Here is a 13,286-nt window from a genome sequence, read left to right as displayed (position 1 = left end):
CCCCCCAGCTTGGCTGCCACCGCCCCCTCCGCGCCGCGGAGCGCACCGAGCGGCGCTGCCTGCAGACGGGCTCCCTGCGGCGCTTCGGGGCGGCCCCCAGCTCGGCCCCCCGCTCCTCCGCCATGGACGGGGCGGCTCGCCGGGGGGTGCTGGCCGCGCTGCTGGCCTGCGGGCTGCTCCTGCTGGGTGCCGCGGCCACCCCGACCCCGCCGGCCCCCGCCGGCGGCTCCCCGCAGGACACATGCACCTCCTGCGGCTTCCGGCGGCCCGAGGAGCCGGGCAAGGTGGACGGGGATTTCCTGGAGGCGGTGAAGAGGCACATCCTGAGCCGGCTGCAGATGCGGGACCGGCCCAACATCACGCACGCCGTGCCCAAGGCGGCCATGGTCACGGCGCTGCGCAAGCTGCACGCCGGCAAGGTGCGGGAGGACGGACGCGTGGAGATCCCCAGCCTGGACGGGCAGGCGAGCGCCGGGCCCCCGGCCCACGACCCCGTCTCCGAGATCATCAGCTTCGCCGAGACAGGTGGGCGCCGCCCGGCCCCGCGTCCCCGCCGCCCGCTCTCCCCTGCCCTGCCCGGGCCGGCCTCGGCCCCCTCGCCCTGCCGCTCTGCCTGCCTGTCCTACCGCCACCCCTCTCCGTCCCCCGGCTCGACCCCCGGCGGTCCTCCCGCTCGCCCTGCCTGCCCTCCTGCCCGTCCTCCCCGTCCCCCTGCCCGACCCCGGGCGGTTACCCTGCCTGCCCTTCCCTGACCCCTCTGTCCCCCCGCCTGTCCTGCTGCCGGGATCCCCCGCATGCCCTCCTCCTCCTCATCCGCTCTGCCCCGCACCGTCTCGCCCTGACCCTGCCCGCTCCTTCCCGTCCTCTCCGCCCGTGTCCCTGTGCCCGGGCTTCTCCCCCGGCTTGTTCCCCGCAGCTCCCCTCGCTGCCTCCCTCCATCCTTCCGTGCCCCCCGGTGTCCTGCTGGTGGACCCTTCCAGCTGCCCCGCGGCTCCTCTCTGTCCCTGTGCGTCCCAACTGTCTCTCCTCCGCCTGTCCCGCTCCATCTCTTGCATCCCTTGCCTCATCTGCCTGCCCGGCACATTCGTCTGGCTGGCTGTGTGCATCTGGCTGTTGAGGCTTGCCTGCGCCCGTCCTCCCTTTCCGCTTGTTTCCCATTTATTTAGCTTTCATTCGTGGTGTTGGCCTTGTCTGTGTGTCCACTGTGTGCAGCCTCCTCCCAAGTGTGCCTGTCTGCTCTCTGTCCGTCCGTCCGTCCGGTTACTAACTGTGCCGTCCACTCGCACGGTACCAGCCATCTCGGTCCTGTCCAGCCCGTTGCAGTTACGTGTCACTGCATCCCTTCAGCGTAGCTTTCCAGCAGTTTATCCAGGCAACCGCTGTGCTTGTGAACTTTGCACATCTGGCCATAACACCACCACGCTGCAAATTAGCTCTCTCCTCTCTATCTGCCCATCTCCCCTTTCCTTCATCGCTCAGTTCATTATTTTTTTTTCCCTCTCTCTATCTTCCTGTGGCATCTAGATATCATTTGTCCACAAAATAAATCTCTTTCTATCCTGTATACTGCCCACTCATCTTCTTTATCTACCCTCCCACTTACCAAAGGCATATACATTTACAGTATCTATGGGATCTGTTGCATTATACATATGCTTGTTATATTCACATACAAAATTTATGGGCACACACAATCTCACACAACACAAGTGATGTGGATCGGTGCAGCAACACCGTACTGTTCTTTTTCTGTCACTGTCGCCACAGTTTATAAAGAAGTTGTGTATTTACTAACATGCAAAAGGCTTTCTTAGGGTACATGTTTGGGTTTATTATTTTTGAATCGGCTGTCCTTGGGAGATCTGGGGTGGGCTTGTACTGCCATTTAGTATTCAATCAATCGCTGGCTTTTGTAACACTTCCAAAATCGACTTGATGTAAAACATAGGCAAACACAGTGAAAATTTTTGTCCCTGAAATATTACAAGGTACCGAGTGAGCCCTGGAGGCACATTTGAAAGGCATCTAGGGTAACAAATGAAGACACCGACTATGCAAAAAATCCCATTCAGGGATTGACAAAAATAATAAAGATTCTTAGGAAAAGCGAAGGAAGAAAAAAAATATCTACATTTGGCACTGTTCAGGAAGAAGCGAAACAGATAAGGGCAGATGAGAAAATGCCTTTCCAGCAATAATTTTAAATAGCAATTGGGAGGCTTTGATTCAAGGACCAGAATTACAATTTCAGCCGTAAAGGCCAGCTTGCACATTTATCACCTACGCCAAATTCGGGTAGGACCTGTAGTACAAAATTGCAGCAGGGCCGCTGGTATTTCTGAAACATTGGGCGCAGCAGGCTCTTTTGTTTACAAATAAGGGGTTATGTCAGACATTTGGTGACATTTGGTTTTTCCGTGATAATTTCACTCCTTTAATTCCGAAGCTATTGAAAAGCGCATTGAGAACAGCCAGTGACGGCGTTACAGCCAGAGCGACCGCTTCGTTGCCTCGCCGTGTAGGGGAGTTTATCCTTCCCGGGCAAAAAGGCAGAGATCGAAAGGATTAATAATAGCAGATATTCTACCGGGCTAAGTGGGGGTTAGCTTGATGTGCTGGGCAAGCAGGCACGTTACTGAAATATTTTCCCCTCCGTCTCGCGAATCCGCTCTGTTAAACTGCGACGAGAATATGTGAAAATCGAAACAGAATCCCTGGCTTGGCATTGGCGTCTCGGTGGTTATTGAAAGGGCTCTCCCCGTGAGAATTGGTGGGTAGCTGAAAGTTAAAACTATTCTTAAACCGAGGAGATAGCAGAGTCGAGTGCCGGTCTTTCCAAGGTGCTGCTGTAGCGTCTAATTTAAAGCTGGCTGGCTGGAAAAGCCCCGTATTGCGGAGAGCTGTCACTGGTGTCTGTGGATCTGACACATCCGACTACAGCCCGGTGATGAACGTTGCTGTGGGAAGTCCCTTTTCGATGCCTTTCGATTGCAAATTGGGGATATTTGGTTCAGTGTGTGCCTTCTAGCCGGCTCAGCCCCGCCGCCGCTCCCTCCATCCGCCGTGCTCTAGCGTTGTCCCTGAATCCAGAATGGCACACGAGCTAACGTTTCCTTTTTGACTTAATCTTGCTGATCTCTCCTTATCTTGCAGACGATCTGGCCTCATCTAGAGTCCGCCTCTATTTCTTCATCTCGAATGAAGGGAACCAGAACTTGTTTGTCGTTCAAGCCAGCCTGTGGCTTTACTTGAAGCTGCTTCCATATGTCTTAGAGAAAGGCAGCAGGCGAAAAGTAAGAGTCAAAGTCTATTTCCAAGACCCGGACACTAGCAACAAGTGGAATGTGGTTGAAAAGAAAGTTGATCTCAAAAGAAGTGGTTGGCACACTTTTCCCATGACAGAGGCGATCCAGGCTCTGTTTGAGAGAGGAGAAAGGAGACTGAACTTGGATGTTCAATGTGAGGGCTGTGAAGAGTATTCAGTGCTGCCAATTTATGTGGACCCCGGGGAGGAATCCCACCGGCCTTTTTTAGTGGTGCAAGCCCGCCTCGCCGATAACAAACACAGGATCCGGAAAAGAGGCCTGGAGTGCGATGGCAGGACCAATCTATGTTGCAGGCAACAGTTTTACATTGACTTTAGACTCATTGGGTGGAATGACTGGATCATAGCACCATCAGGTTACTATGGGAATTACTGTGAAGGGAGCTGCCCGGCCTACTTGGCCGGCGTCCCGGGGTCGGCTTCCTCCTTTCACACCGCCGTCGTGAATCAGTACCGAATGCGGGGGCTGAACCCGGGCACCGTGAACTCCTGTTGCATTCCAACCAAACTTAGCACAATGTCAATGCTGTACTTTGATGATGAATACAACATTGTGAAAAGGGACGTTCCCAATATGATTGTGGAAGAATGTGGTTGTGCTTGATTTAAGGTGTGTTTTTTGGGGGGGAGAGAGAGAGAGAGGGAGAGAGAGCGAGAGAGAGAGAGAGAAACATTCCCGTACGAGATGGTGTTGGAGGAAGTTTCACTGTGTATCCAGGCATCAGTGTTGGAAAGTCACTGTGGAAAAGTTTGACAAAAAAAAAAAAAAAAAAAAAAAAAAAAAAAAAATCCTTGAATTATTAATACATGACTGTGCTGCAAAATATATTTTTTTCTTTTTATCTTTCCACACTTCTCTCCCCCTGCCCTCCCACTACAACTGTGTATACTGAATTACTTTTACATTTTGGGCAGAAACTTCTGGATCATTAAGTAGGAAAAGGGGGAGCAACATTGTCTTAGCTCATATTTCTTCTGGCTTTAATCATGAAACTCAAAGACAAAATATATAAAATAACTGGTTCTTATCCCTAACAGTCTAGGACTCTCCCAAAATGAATTGTCTAGTATTTTGCCCATTATTTTCACTACTTCCCTCCATATATTACTTGAAGAAAAAAAAAAAAAAAGAAAAAAGAAAAAAAAAATATCATTTCACTTTGGTGTCAGGACAGTGGCAGTTTGTGGATCTTGGACACTTATATATTCTACCACTTATAAGTTAATGCTATGAAATATCTTAAAGACACACGTAACACACGCGCGCGCGCGCACACACACGAAATGTGGGCACGCACACAGGCACGCGCTCATGCACACACACACACAGACACACACACAGACACACACACAGACACACACACAGACACACACACAGACACACACACAGACACACACACAGACACACACACAGACACACACACAGACACACACACAGACACACACACAGACACACACACAGACACACACACAGACACACACACAGACACACACACAGACACACACACAGACACACACACAGACACACACACAGACACACACACAGACACACACACAGACACACACACAGACACACACACAGACACACACACAGACACACACACAGACACACACACAGACACACACACAGACACACACACAGACACACACACAGACACACACACAGACACACACACAGACACACACACACAGACACACACAAGGCAGCTCGGAAAAGGGACATGAGCACAGAAAGTCAGTGACCAGTGACGACGGACCTAAATGCCTGCCAGTACGAGTGAGCGGCTGAGCAGCTGTTTCCCCGCCTGCCGGTGGAGTCACACCGAAATGAGCTCCCTTTGCTCAGGCAAAAGCACAGACTGCGAGAACACGACGTATTCTTGCACGCAGGTGTCGAAATGACCAAACTTAGAAAATTTAAAAAAAAAAAAAAAAGATTTTAAAAAAAAAAAGAAAAAGAAAAAAAAGTCGACCGTCACCTCTTAGGTCTAACGGGAAGCTGCAGGACACCTGCCTTGGGAGGTGATCACTTCCTCTTAATTTAAATCTATCTAGATGTAAACATCACAGATACCCGCATCTTCCTACAGCACTTCCAGTAAGGAATCGTGTGGTACCATCAGAGAGAGAGAAGAGGGGACAGAGGCGTAAGCAACTGCTGTACTTCTAACATCCGACCGTTGCAAAGTCACGAGCTGGGCTGGCGTGATCTGATGCTGTAACTGCCCGCTAGCAACCCGTGGATGGCTGTACCAGCAGTCTCTTGGAAAGGGGGATCCCATACTGTATCTGGACTGTGTTGACCGTTGGCATCTCTCACTGCTCGGAGAACGAAAAGTCCCGGTTGCAATCCGTGTTCTTCAACGGGGGACTCGGCAAGGACACGTCACGTGGGGGACGAGCAAACAAGCAACCGCCGCCACGACGAAACCAATGAACCCTAAAGAGGAGTGACAGAGTGGAGACGTTCTGAAAAATGCAGTGCTTTCAATAACAGGCGAGGAACATTTTATCAAGTCTTGGGAAGGAGGAGAGAGGAGAGTGCTTTCTATTTCCTTACCAGGAGGTGTCGAGGATGGCCATAAAGATCAGAAAATAATGATACAGCATAGCACTTGCAAACTGCTTGAATGCACGTATAATAGCACTTGCAAATTTCAATGCCTTGAAAAGTGGTACTTGATAGTGCACTTATCTTTGCTCACTATCTAGGTAAACAGGTGCCGCATGAGCTATGCAATTTAAAGTGTTGACCCATACTAGACAAAACTGGACTTATGATATGACTTTTTTATATTTTTTTATACTTGAAATTAAATCTTTTGCTTCTTTTTTAAAGCGAATGATTGCTTTTAATGTTTGCACTGATTTAGTTGCATGATTAGTCAAAAAACTGCCATTTGAAAAAAATGTTATTTTTATAGCAGCAAAAAATGAATACAGTTAAATGTATTATACATAAATTTTGGAACCAAAGAGGCCAACATATTAGTTATAATTTTTATGAGATGGCAAAGCCATCATATATCATGTAGTCATACTGAGCAATCCCTCACGAGGCCTACCAATTGTTTCAGGGTACAAAATGGATTCTGTTTGTTCTATTCAGTGTCTTTTCTATACCATACGCACATGGAACGTAGAGTGAAAAAAAAAATGACTATTGTAGAATACATTACAATATGTGCATCCTTTAAATCCAATTTTTATGTTTATTTAATAAAGTTCCTTTTAGGTTCTGTTCCATAATAATTTAAACCAAACAATTTTCACTTAGATTTGCTGTTGAAGTATTTTACATTTGTGTACAGTTTAAATAAATAAAAAAGATTGAAAACTGGAAGTGCTTTTCTTTTTCTTTTCTCTTTTTTCTTTTTTTTTTTTCTTTTTCCTTTCAGTGTGTAACATCTGGAGAAACTTGCTTACTTTCGGGACTGAATGCGGCTGCAGACGGCGAACTGTCGCATTAGACCGTAGTCGTATTAGTCATTGCAGAAAGCCTTGTCTGAGAGCTCAGCTGCCATCCTAAAAATGTTACACTCGAGTTTTGTTGCCGTCTACACATGTGAGCATCTGCTGCTTTCTATCTGCATCAGCGCAGGGTATCTGGGCGCAGGAGCCAGCGCTGTTCCGCATACCTGCAGGTCGTTCACAGCCAGTTCCTGGTTCACCTGCTGCGTAAGAATGTAACTTCTCCCCTAGGTCACTCCCTCATCGGTTACCAGAGGTAAAAAAAATAACGTGGAAAGCACTTCCAGGAAAAAGAGGTCAATGCTAAGTTTGATGAACTTACTTTTTTTTTTTTTTTTTTTTTTATTAGCTGTCACCAAGGAAAGGTTTTTTTGAGTTAAGTGTTTCCCCTCTAACTAATAAAAACCCCAAATGTTGAAAGATACTCATAGAAATTCTCGTCAGCTGTGCATGTATCCAGATACTGATTTAATTGATCTTCACAGGTAAATTCTTCCTCCTGGAGATGTGAGTAAATGCCAGCTGAAGCTGACAGAAGGACCTGTGTTGTCTTAGCAAATGTTAGATCTGACCCTGAGACCCGGAAAGTGTTGAAAAAGCAAGTTTTTGCAACTAATGATGGGTTCTAGTTCCAACTCACACTCAAAGGTAGCTCTGCCCACCCCTACCCAAATCCAGGCACTGGGGTTAACTGGCTTTGTTTCAGGAGACCTCTAGGAGCAGTTTGCTGTGGCTGTGTCAACAACCTGCTGCACGGTAGCTCTGCCCACCCCTACCCAAATCCAGGCACTGGGGTTAACTGGCTTTGTTTCAGGAGACCTCTAGGAGCAGTTTGCTGTGGCTGTGTCAACAACCTGCTGCACAGAACCTTGGCCCCCAGACCAAAATTTTTGAATATTTCATAGCTTTCTCATCACCTCGAATGGCACGTTCTTGTTTCAGGAGACCTCTAGGAGCAGTTTGCTGTGGCTGTGTCAACAACCTGCTGCACAGAACCTTGGCCCCCAGACCAAAATTTTTTAATATTTCATGGCTTTCTCACCACCTCGAACGGCACGTTTCTTGTCAAAGCCACCTCTTGCTGCTCCAGCTCCATCTCTCAGCAGCTTTCTCCCCTGTCTTTGTGCCCTGGGTCAACCGTGCTACTGGTGAGTTCAATAAATTCCCCTTGAAATCAGTGGCAAATCCATGTCCCTTCAGTCTGAAGGCACGTTTGACCTAATATGACACCGTCTTCATTAATAAGACTGGGCTGCTCTTTTAAAAATGGGATATATTAAGACATATTGCCCATTGAATGCAAGGCCCTGGAGGCTGGGTCTGGTTAGGTTTCATTCTTAATTGAAAGTGGTTGGTTTCTGGGGTCAAAGCCAAGCCCTGCATGGGACACTGGGACTTGTGCACTCTCCCAGGAGGAGAGCAGAGTGTCTCAACATGGGATTTGGACCTGTAACCCCGGGGAACAGCAAGCTGTTGGCAGGCAGGATGCCGTCAGCTTGGGCAGCCATCAGCAAGGAGCAGGAGCAGGCTGTGATCTGCATCTCACAAGCAAGCCCGGGATCCTGAGCTCTTTTCACAGAGACCAGCAAGGAACACCCCTTTCCTTCCTAGGAAGCCTTCACAGCTTTCTTCCCCTGCCTTCCCCGCTCCCCCATCTGCAGCTCCGGCCCTGACGTTGGTGGGGCAAAAATAGAACTGCAAGGAAGAGCATGAATCATTACAGTGTGAGGGGCATCATCTGGGAGGGGATGGATCACAGTCCAGGTTCCCAAGTCCTTTTACTCTGCGTGAAACAGTCTCTGGAAATCAATCTGAAGAGAACTCGCTGTGAGTTTTCTGCAGTGAGGACTCACCCACTGCTCGTCACGCTGCGCACAGGGAGGTATTCCCGAGTCCTGGCGCCAGTTGCAACCTGTCACACAGATTTCTCAGGCTAAAATGAAAGAAAGTTATAAAGGGTCTTTAATTTTGAGGGGCCAATCTGAGACAGATTTGGGCTTGATTTGTCAGAAACGTGACGAGGCTACTGCTCTTGCTCGCTTCTTGCAGGGGGCTGCACAAACATCACCTTCTGCAACTCCTGCATTTTTGAAATCAGGCAAAATGAAAAGTGAGATTCCCATGATGGCTGCTTTTGATAACTTTGTTTTTTATTTTCCCATCTGTCATTCTCATCGTTATAAAACTCAGCATCCAGCTTCATTGCCTTAGGCTAAGTTAGGTCATCTGGGTCAGGTCCGTACCCCCCCTGAGGTGACTACGTGTCTCTCTCTTGTCTCTGATAAGCTTTGAATTTGCTCCTATAAATGCTAAATCACTGTATTCCACCACGCGGCAGAATCAATCTCTGCATCTGGGAAATCTTTGTCCTTCAAAATAACACAGGCAAAGCCATCGTCCCTGTGCCTGGATGTCCCACTGGTGTTAGCAAGGGCGGTGTGAATGGGGTGACCGTCACGATGTGGTGCAACAGAGCACTTGGTGGATTAACTCTGCATACATCATGTATTTCCACACATAATAGACACCTGCTCCAAAATTTCTAGGTCTCACCTTCTTTGCTGTGTTATTTGTGAAAGATGAAGTCAGCAGCTGAAATTAATTGCTGCACTCCCTTGCCTTGGGAGAAGGGGGAAACCCCTCACTGAGCGAAGAATAATTTTTGTTTGGAGTGGTTTCTAGTGTGAAGGATTGAAGAACATTTTGAAAAATGGATCAGAAATGCAAATTTTTGTCTTAAAGGAGAGTTTCTGCTAATATAAGTTTCAGCCTGCAGTAGCTCCCCTGAAGTCTGCAGATGTAATTCAGGCTAGCACCAATATAACTAAAGACACACCTGAATCTGGTTTTCTTGAAATCCTGATTGGGCCCAGCTCATTTTCAGTATTTCTAAAAATAATTTCTTTATTTTATTTTTTTTTTTTCTTTAGGATCAGCAGCTGAAAGATTTAGCAAAACCCACAGATGCTGCATGACAGATCAGAACAAAAGGAGAAGACACCTTACTTGGTCATGAACACAAGGAAAATCTCCCTCCATACATGGAATTTGGCCAGGAATTAGCAATCTCTGGCAGTACAAAATACCCCAATAACATTCATTTGCTCGTCCAGTCAATACCTTGCAACCAAAAGCTGGATTTACCTGACTGCTTGTAATGGCAGGGGCCAATTTTATTTGGGTAACTTTATTGATTTCAGGGGAATTGCTTCTGATTTGTACTAGAATAAGTGGGAGCAGATTTAGGTTCTTTAATGTTCTTCCAGTTTAGCTCTTGGAATAACTTATATTTCATTATTATGTGTTTATGTAATTAGTGCAATTATATCAAATTACATAATTGGTACAATTACTTGGACTCATGTAACCACTGCATATAGCATTCCATGCTGTAAAATCTTTTACTCTGGAAAAAAAAAAAAAAAAAGTCAATATTACATGGGAATCTTAATTTGTTTTTAAATTCCAGTATCAAATTTAGGCCCTGACCACATGCAAGGATCCTCTGGTTCACATCAGTGGAACCTCTCTGAGCAGGCAGCCTGCAGCCTTCATCATAGATATTGGGTTTTTAATCTGATTTGGCCAATTCTATGCAACAGAGGCTCTCCTTGAATGTGTGCAGCTCTACCCAGTCTTCCTTGTACAAAGCAGAGATGTCAAGTTTTGACACACACACCACATAACCTGAGAGCCGTGAAGCCATCAGAGACCTGAGACGTGCATATGGTTTCCTTATACTTGGTCAGATTTACCATCTTTATGGTCTGCCACTGAGAATTTTAAGTCAATACTTTTGTTAAATTCATAGGTTCCCTCTTTTTAGTCCTTGAAAGTGGTTATTTTTCCTCACTATAATTTGCTTTTAGGGTACATTGTTATGAAAGCTTGGAAACAGAGGGGTGAGCATAGGAATCTGTTGTGGGCAGAGACAAAGTAGGCCTTTCCAGCAAACCAGAAAAAAGGGCAAGAAGAAAATTTAAGAGCTGTATTGATTTCTCTGGATCAGGCATCACCCTCAAGGAAGAACCAGTACTAGAGCTGGGTGGTCAGCAACTGACCACCTGATGTGCTTCTCCTAACGAAAGGATGGCCCTATCCAGGTGCTGAGTGTTTCAAGCTCTTGCCGGGCCCAAATGCCATCCTTGAACCCAGCTGCGAAGGGCACAGACCCCAGGTGAGGCACATCTCTACCTAATGACAGCCCTGCAGAGCCTGGATGCTGCCTGCTACTTCTCACTTTGGACCTGCTTTTGGGGAGGGTCCACCTCCCAGTCTGTCCTCCTGCAGGCCGGCCTTTGAAATCAGGCCGGCCTTTGAAATCAGGCCGGGAGAGGCAGCTGCAGCCCTAAAATGGCTGTGCTGTAGTAGGCTGTAGCTAGTGCTGCCTCGCTGCCTTCCTCCAGCTGGTAAGTGTGCTCAGTGCTTGTTATTTTTATCTTGAGCTTTTGCTTTGTTTTTGAGGATAATTGCACGTTATTGCTGCAATATGTTATAATAAGTGCTATGAAGATGACTATTGTATCCAAGGCGAAAGAAGATGTGGCTGGGGAGCAAACTTAAACCTATGTGTCAGCAAAACAAACACGCCGTGTTTGGGCTGTGTCAGTCAAGTGGTACCAAAGTGGCATTTCGGTTTTGCCCAAGTGGAGGCTGCAGGGCTGATCTCGCCCCTCTTTGCTTTGTCGGATGGAGTGGCTTGCACCCGTTGCCGCAGAAGAGTTTGTCACAAGCTGTGGAAGAGCTGCAGCCACCGTGCTTTCCTGTGGCCAGAGTTCAGCTCCTCACTTGGGTGATGGGGCAGTTGGTCCTGGGCGGCGTGGCCGGAGCGAGGTAGGAGAGGTGGATGCTGAAACGACATCCGTTCGAGGATAAAGGGTTGTAAATGCTACTAGATCTAGTTCCTGCAAGCAGGAGCAGACTGGGTTCTTGGACTTCTGCGACCCCCCTGTCCCATCTCCTGTTCATTATGATCTCTGTAATCAGGTTTGGTCTCCTATGGGTTGTTTTTGGGTCGTTGTTTTGGAATTGACCCACGGCTTTGGGGCTCCAAGCTTAAAAAAACATAATACAGGACCTTGTAAATTAAGGCCTTGGGCTCTTGTTAAAGGAAACAAACAACTTTTATCTGTGTTAATGAGAGTCGTATGTGTGTATTTTGTATCCAATTGTATGAATTATCTTTAGCAGTGATACTTTGTAAGACCATGTAATTTATGAGGTGGTTATCAGTGACTCATAAGTATTTATTTATGTCTTATATGCATTGTGTATGTTTGGCTTGATCAGGGTGGCATGTTTGCATGGGTGAGCGTGCATTTTATGTGTAAACACACACAGACGAGAAATGCAAGGCTTTCTCTAAGCAAATCAACTTCTGCCATGTTAGTGCCTCTGTAATAAAGTGTATTTTGGGGGAGCCTGATGTTAGATTGGAGGTAATGCAGGGTAACTATCCACTGTTTTGAGTAGTTTTCTTGACTTTTGGGTACCTTCTCCGAAGTATGTTGTCTTGCATTATTAAGTACGTAGTATGTAGGTGCCCTTCTGATGGCTGAAGAGAAGGCAGCCTGCTCTCAGATGTGGCTGTGCTCCAGCCAGCTCCACATCCAAGAGAGCACAGCGAACCACTTTTGCTCAACCCATGTTTTGAAATTGTTCAGAAGCTGGTTTGGTCTTTAGCACAGTTCGGAGCAACCTTGAGGCTGCCTTTAGGACAGTTGCCAGGGGTCCCCAGCGCTGCTGTAAAAGCTGAGAAAGAGCCAGAATATCATAGTGCCTTGGTCACGCGTCCTCCGTTGGGCCATGCTTCTTATACTGGGAGCTGCTGGGTGGCACTCGGGCAGAGTGGACTCCACCTAAGTGTCCATGCTGAGTGTTTCTTATTAGCTACGTGATGGGCACAGAAACAGAGCTGGCTTACATCCTAAAGTTATATTAGCTGCACACCACAGTGGTCAGAATCACTATGTTAACAGTGCATGACAATGAATCGAGCCCTATATTTCATTTATGGGTGGGCTCCCTTTGCATAGTTCTCATTTTCTTGCCCTCCTCCCCCAACAATTGTAGACATGTGAAGCTCAGAGAAAGTTGCTTCCAGACCATATCTCCTTGAATTGGGCTACCCGCATCAAGCAGGGAAAGTAAAGCTACGTTTAAGTTCTACCCAAATGAAAGCTTTTTCTACTCTGTATGCTGCAAATAGACTTTTAATTACGGGAAGCATATACTGTAAGTGCACCCTGGGATTTGATTCTATGCCTGTGAACGTGCCAGCTCTTAAAAGACTTTTCAGCATCACCAGTTGCAGTCCGCAGTTACTGGATATAACAACAAACGGAATGGCAAACCAGTCCACGTGCTAATGGCCACGAGTTTTCTGTCTCCACCAGACTTTCTTGTGATGTTGAACACCACAGCCATTCAGATGTGCTCTGCGACTTGCTGGGCTTAAAAATCTGTTGGTGTTAATGTGGGGACAGATTCA

General features: G+C 47.3%; 1 protein-coding gene across 1 annotated transcript; it reads left to right on the top strand.

The window, feature by feature from the left end:
* The first annotated feature begins 51 nt into the window (after positions 1-51).
* On the top strand, positions 52-4,078 carry INHBB (inhibin beta B). Its single transcript, XM_014938946.1, has 2 exons — positions 52-525; positions 3,154-4,078. Exons 1-2 carry the CDS (start codon positions 123-125, stop codon positions 3,927-3,929), a joined length of 1,179 nt encoding a protein of 392 aa, XP_014794432.1. The 5' UTR covers positions 52-122; the 3' UTR covers positions 3,930-4,078.
* Positions 4,079-13,286: the final 9,208 nt, after the last annotated feature.

This window comes from Calidris pugnax, unplaced genomic scaffold (assembly GCF_001431845.1).
Source record: "Calidris pugnax isolate Ruff unplaced genomic scaffold, ASM143184v1 scaffold21, whole genome shotgun sequence".
NCBI lineage: Eukaryota > Metazoa > Chordata > Aves > Charadriiformes > Scolopacidae > Calidris > Calidris pugnax.
Note: the sequence above shows the minus strand (reverse complement) of the source record. Positions and strands in the feature narration are given on the sequence as shown.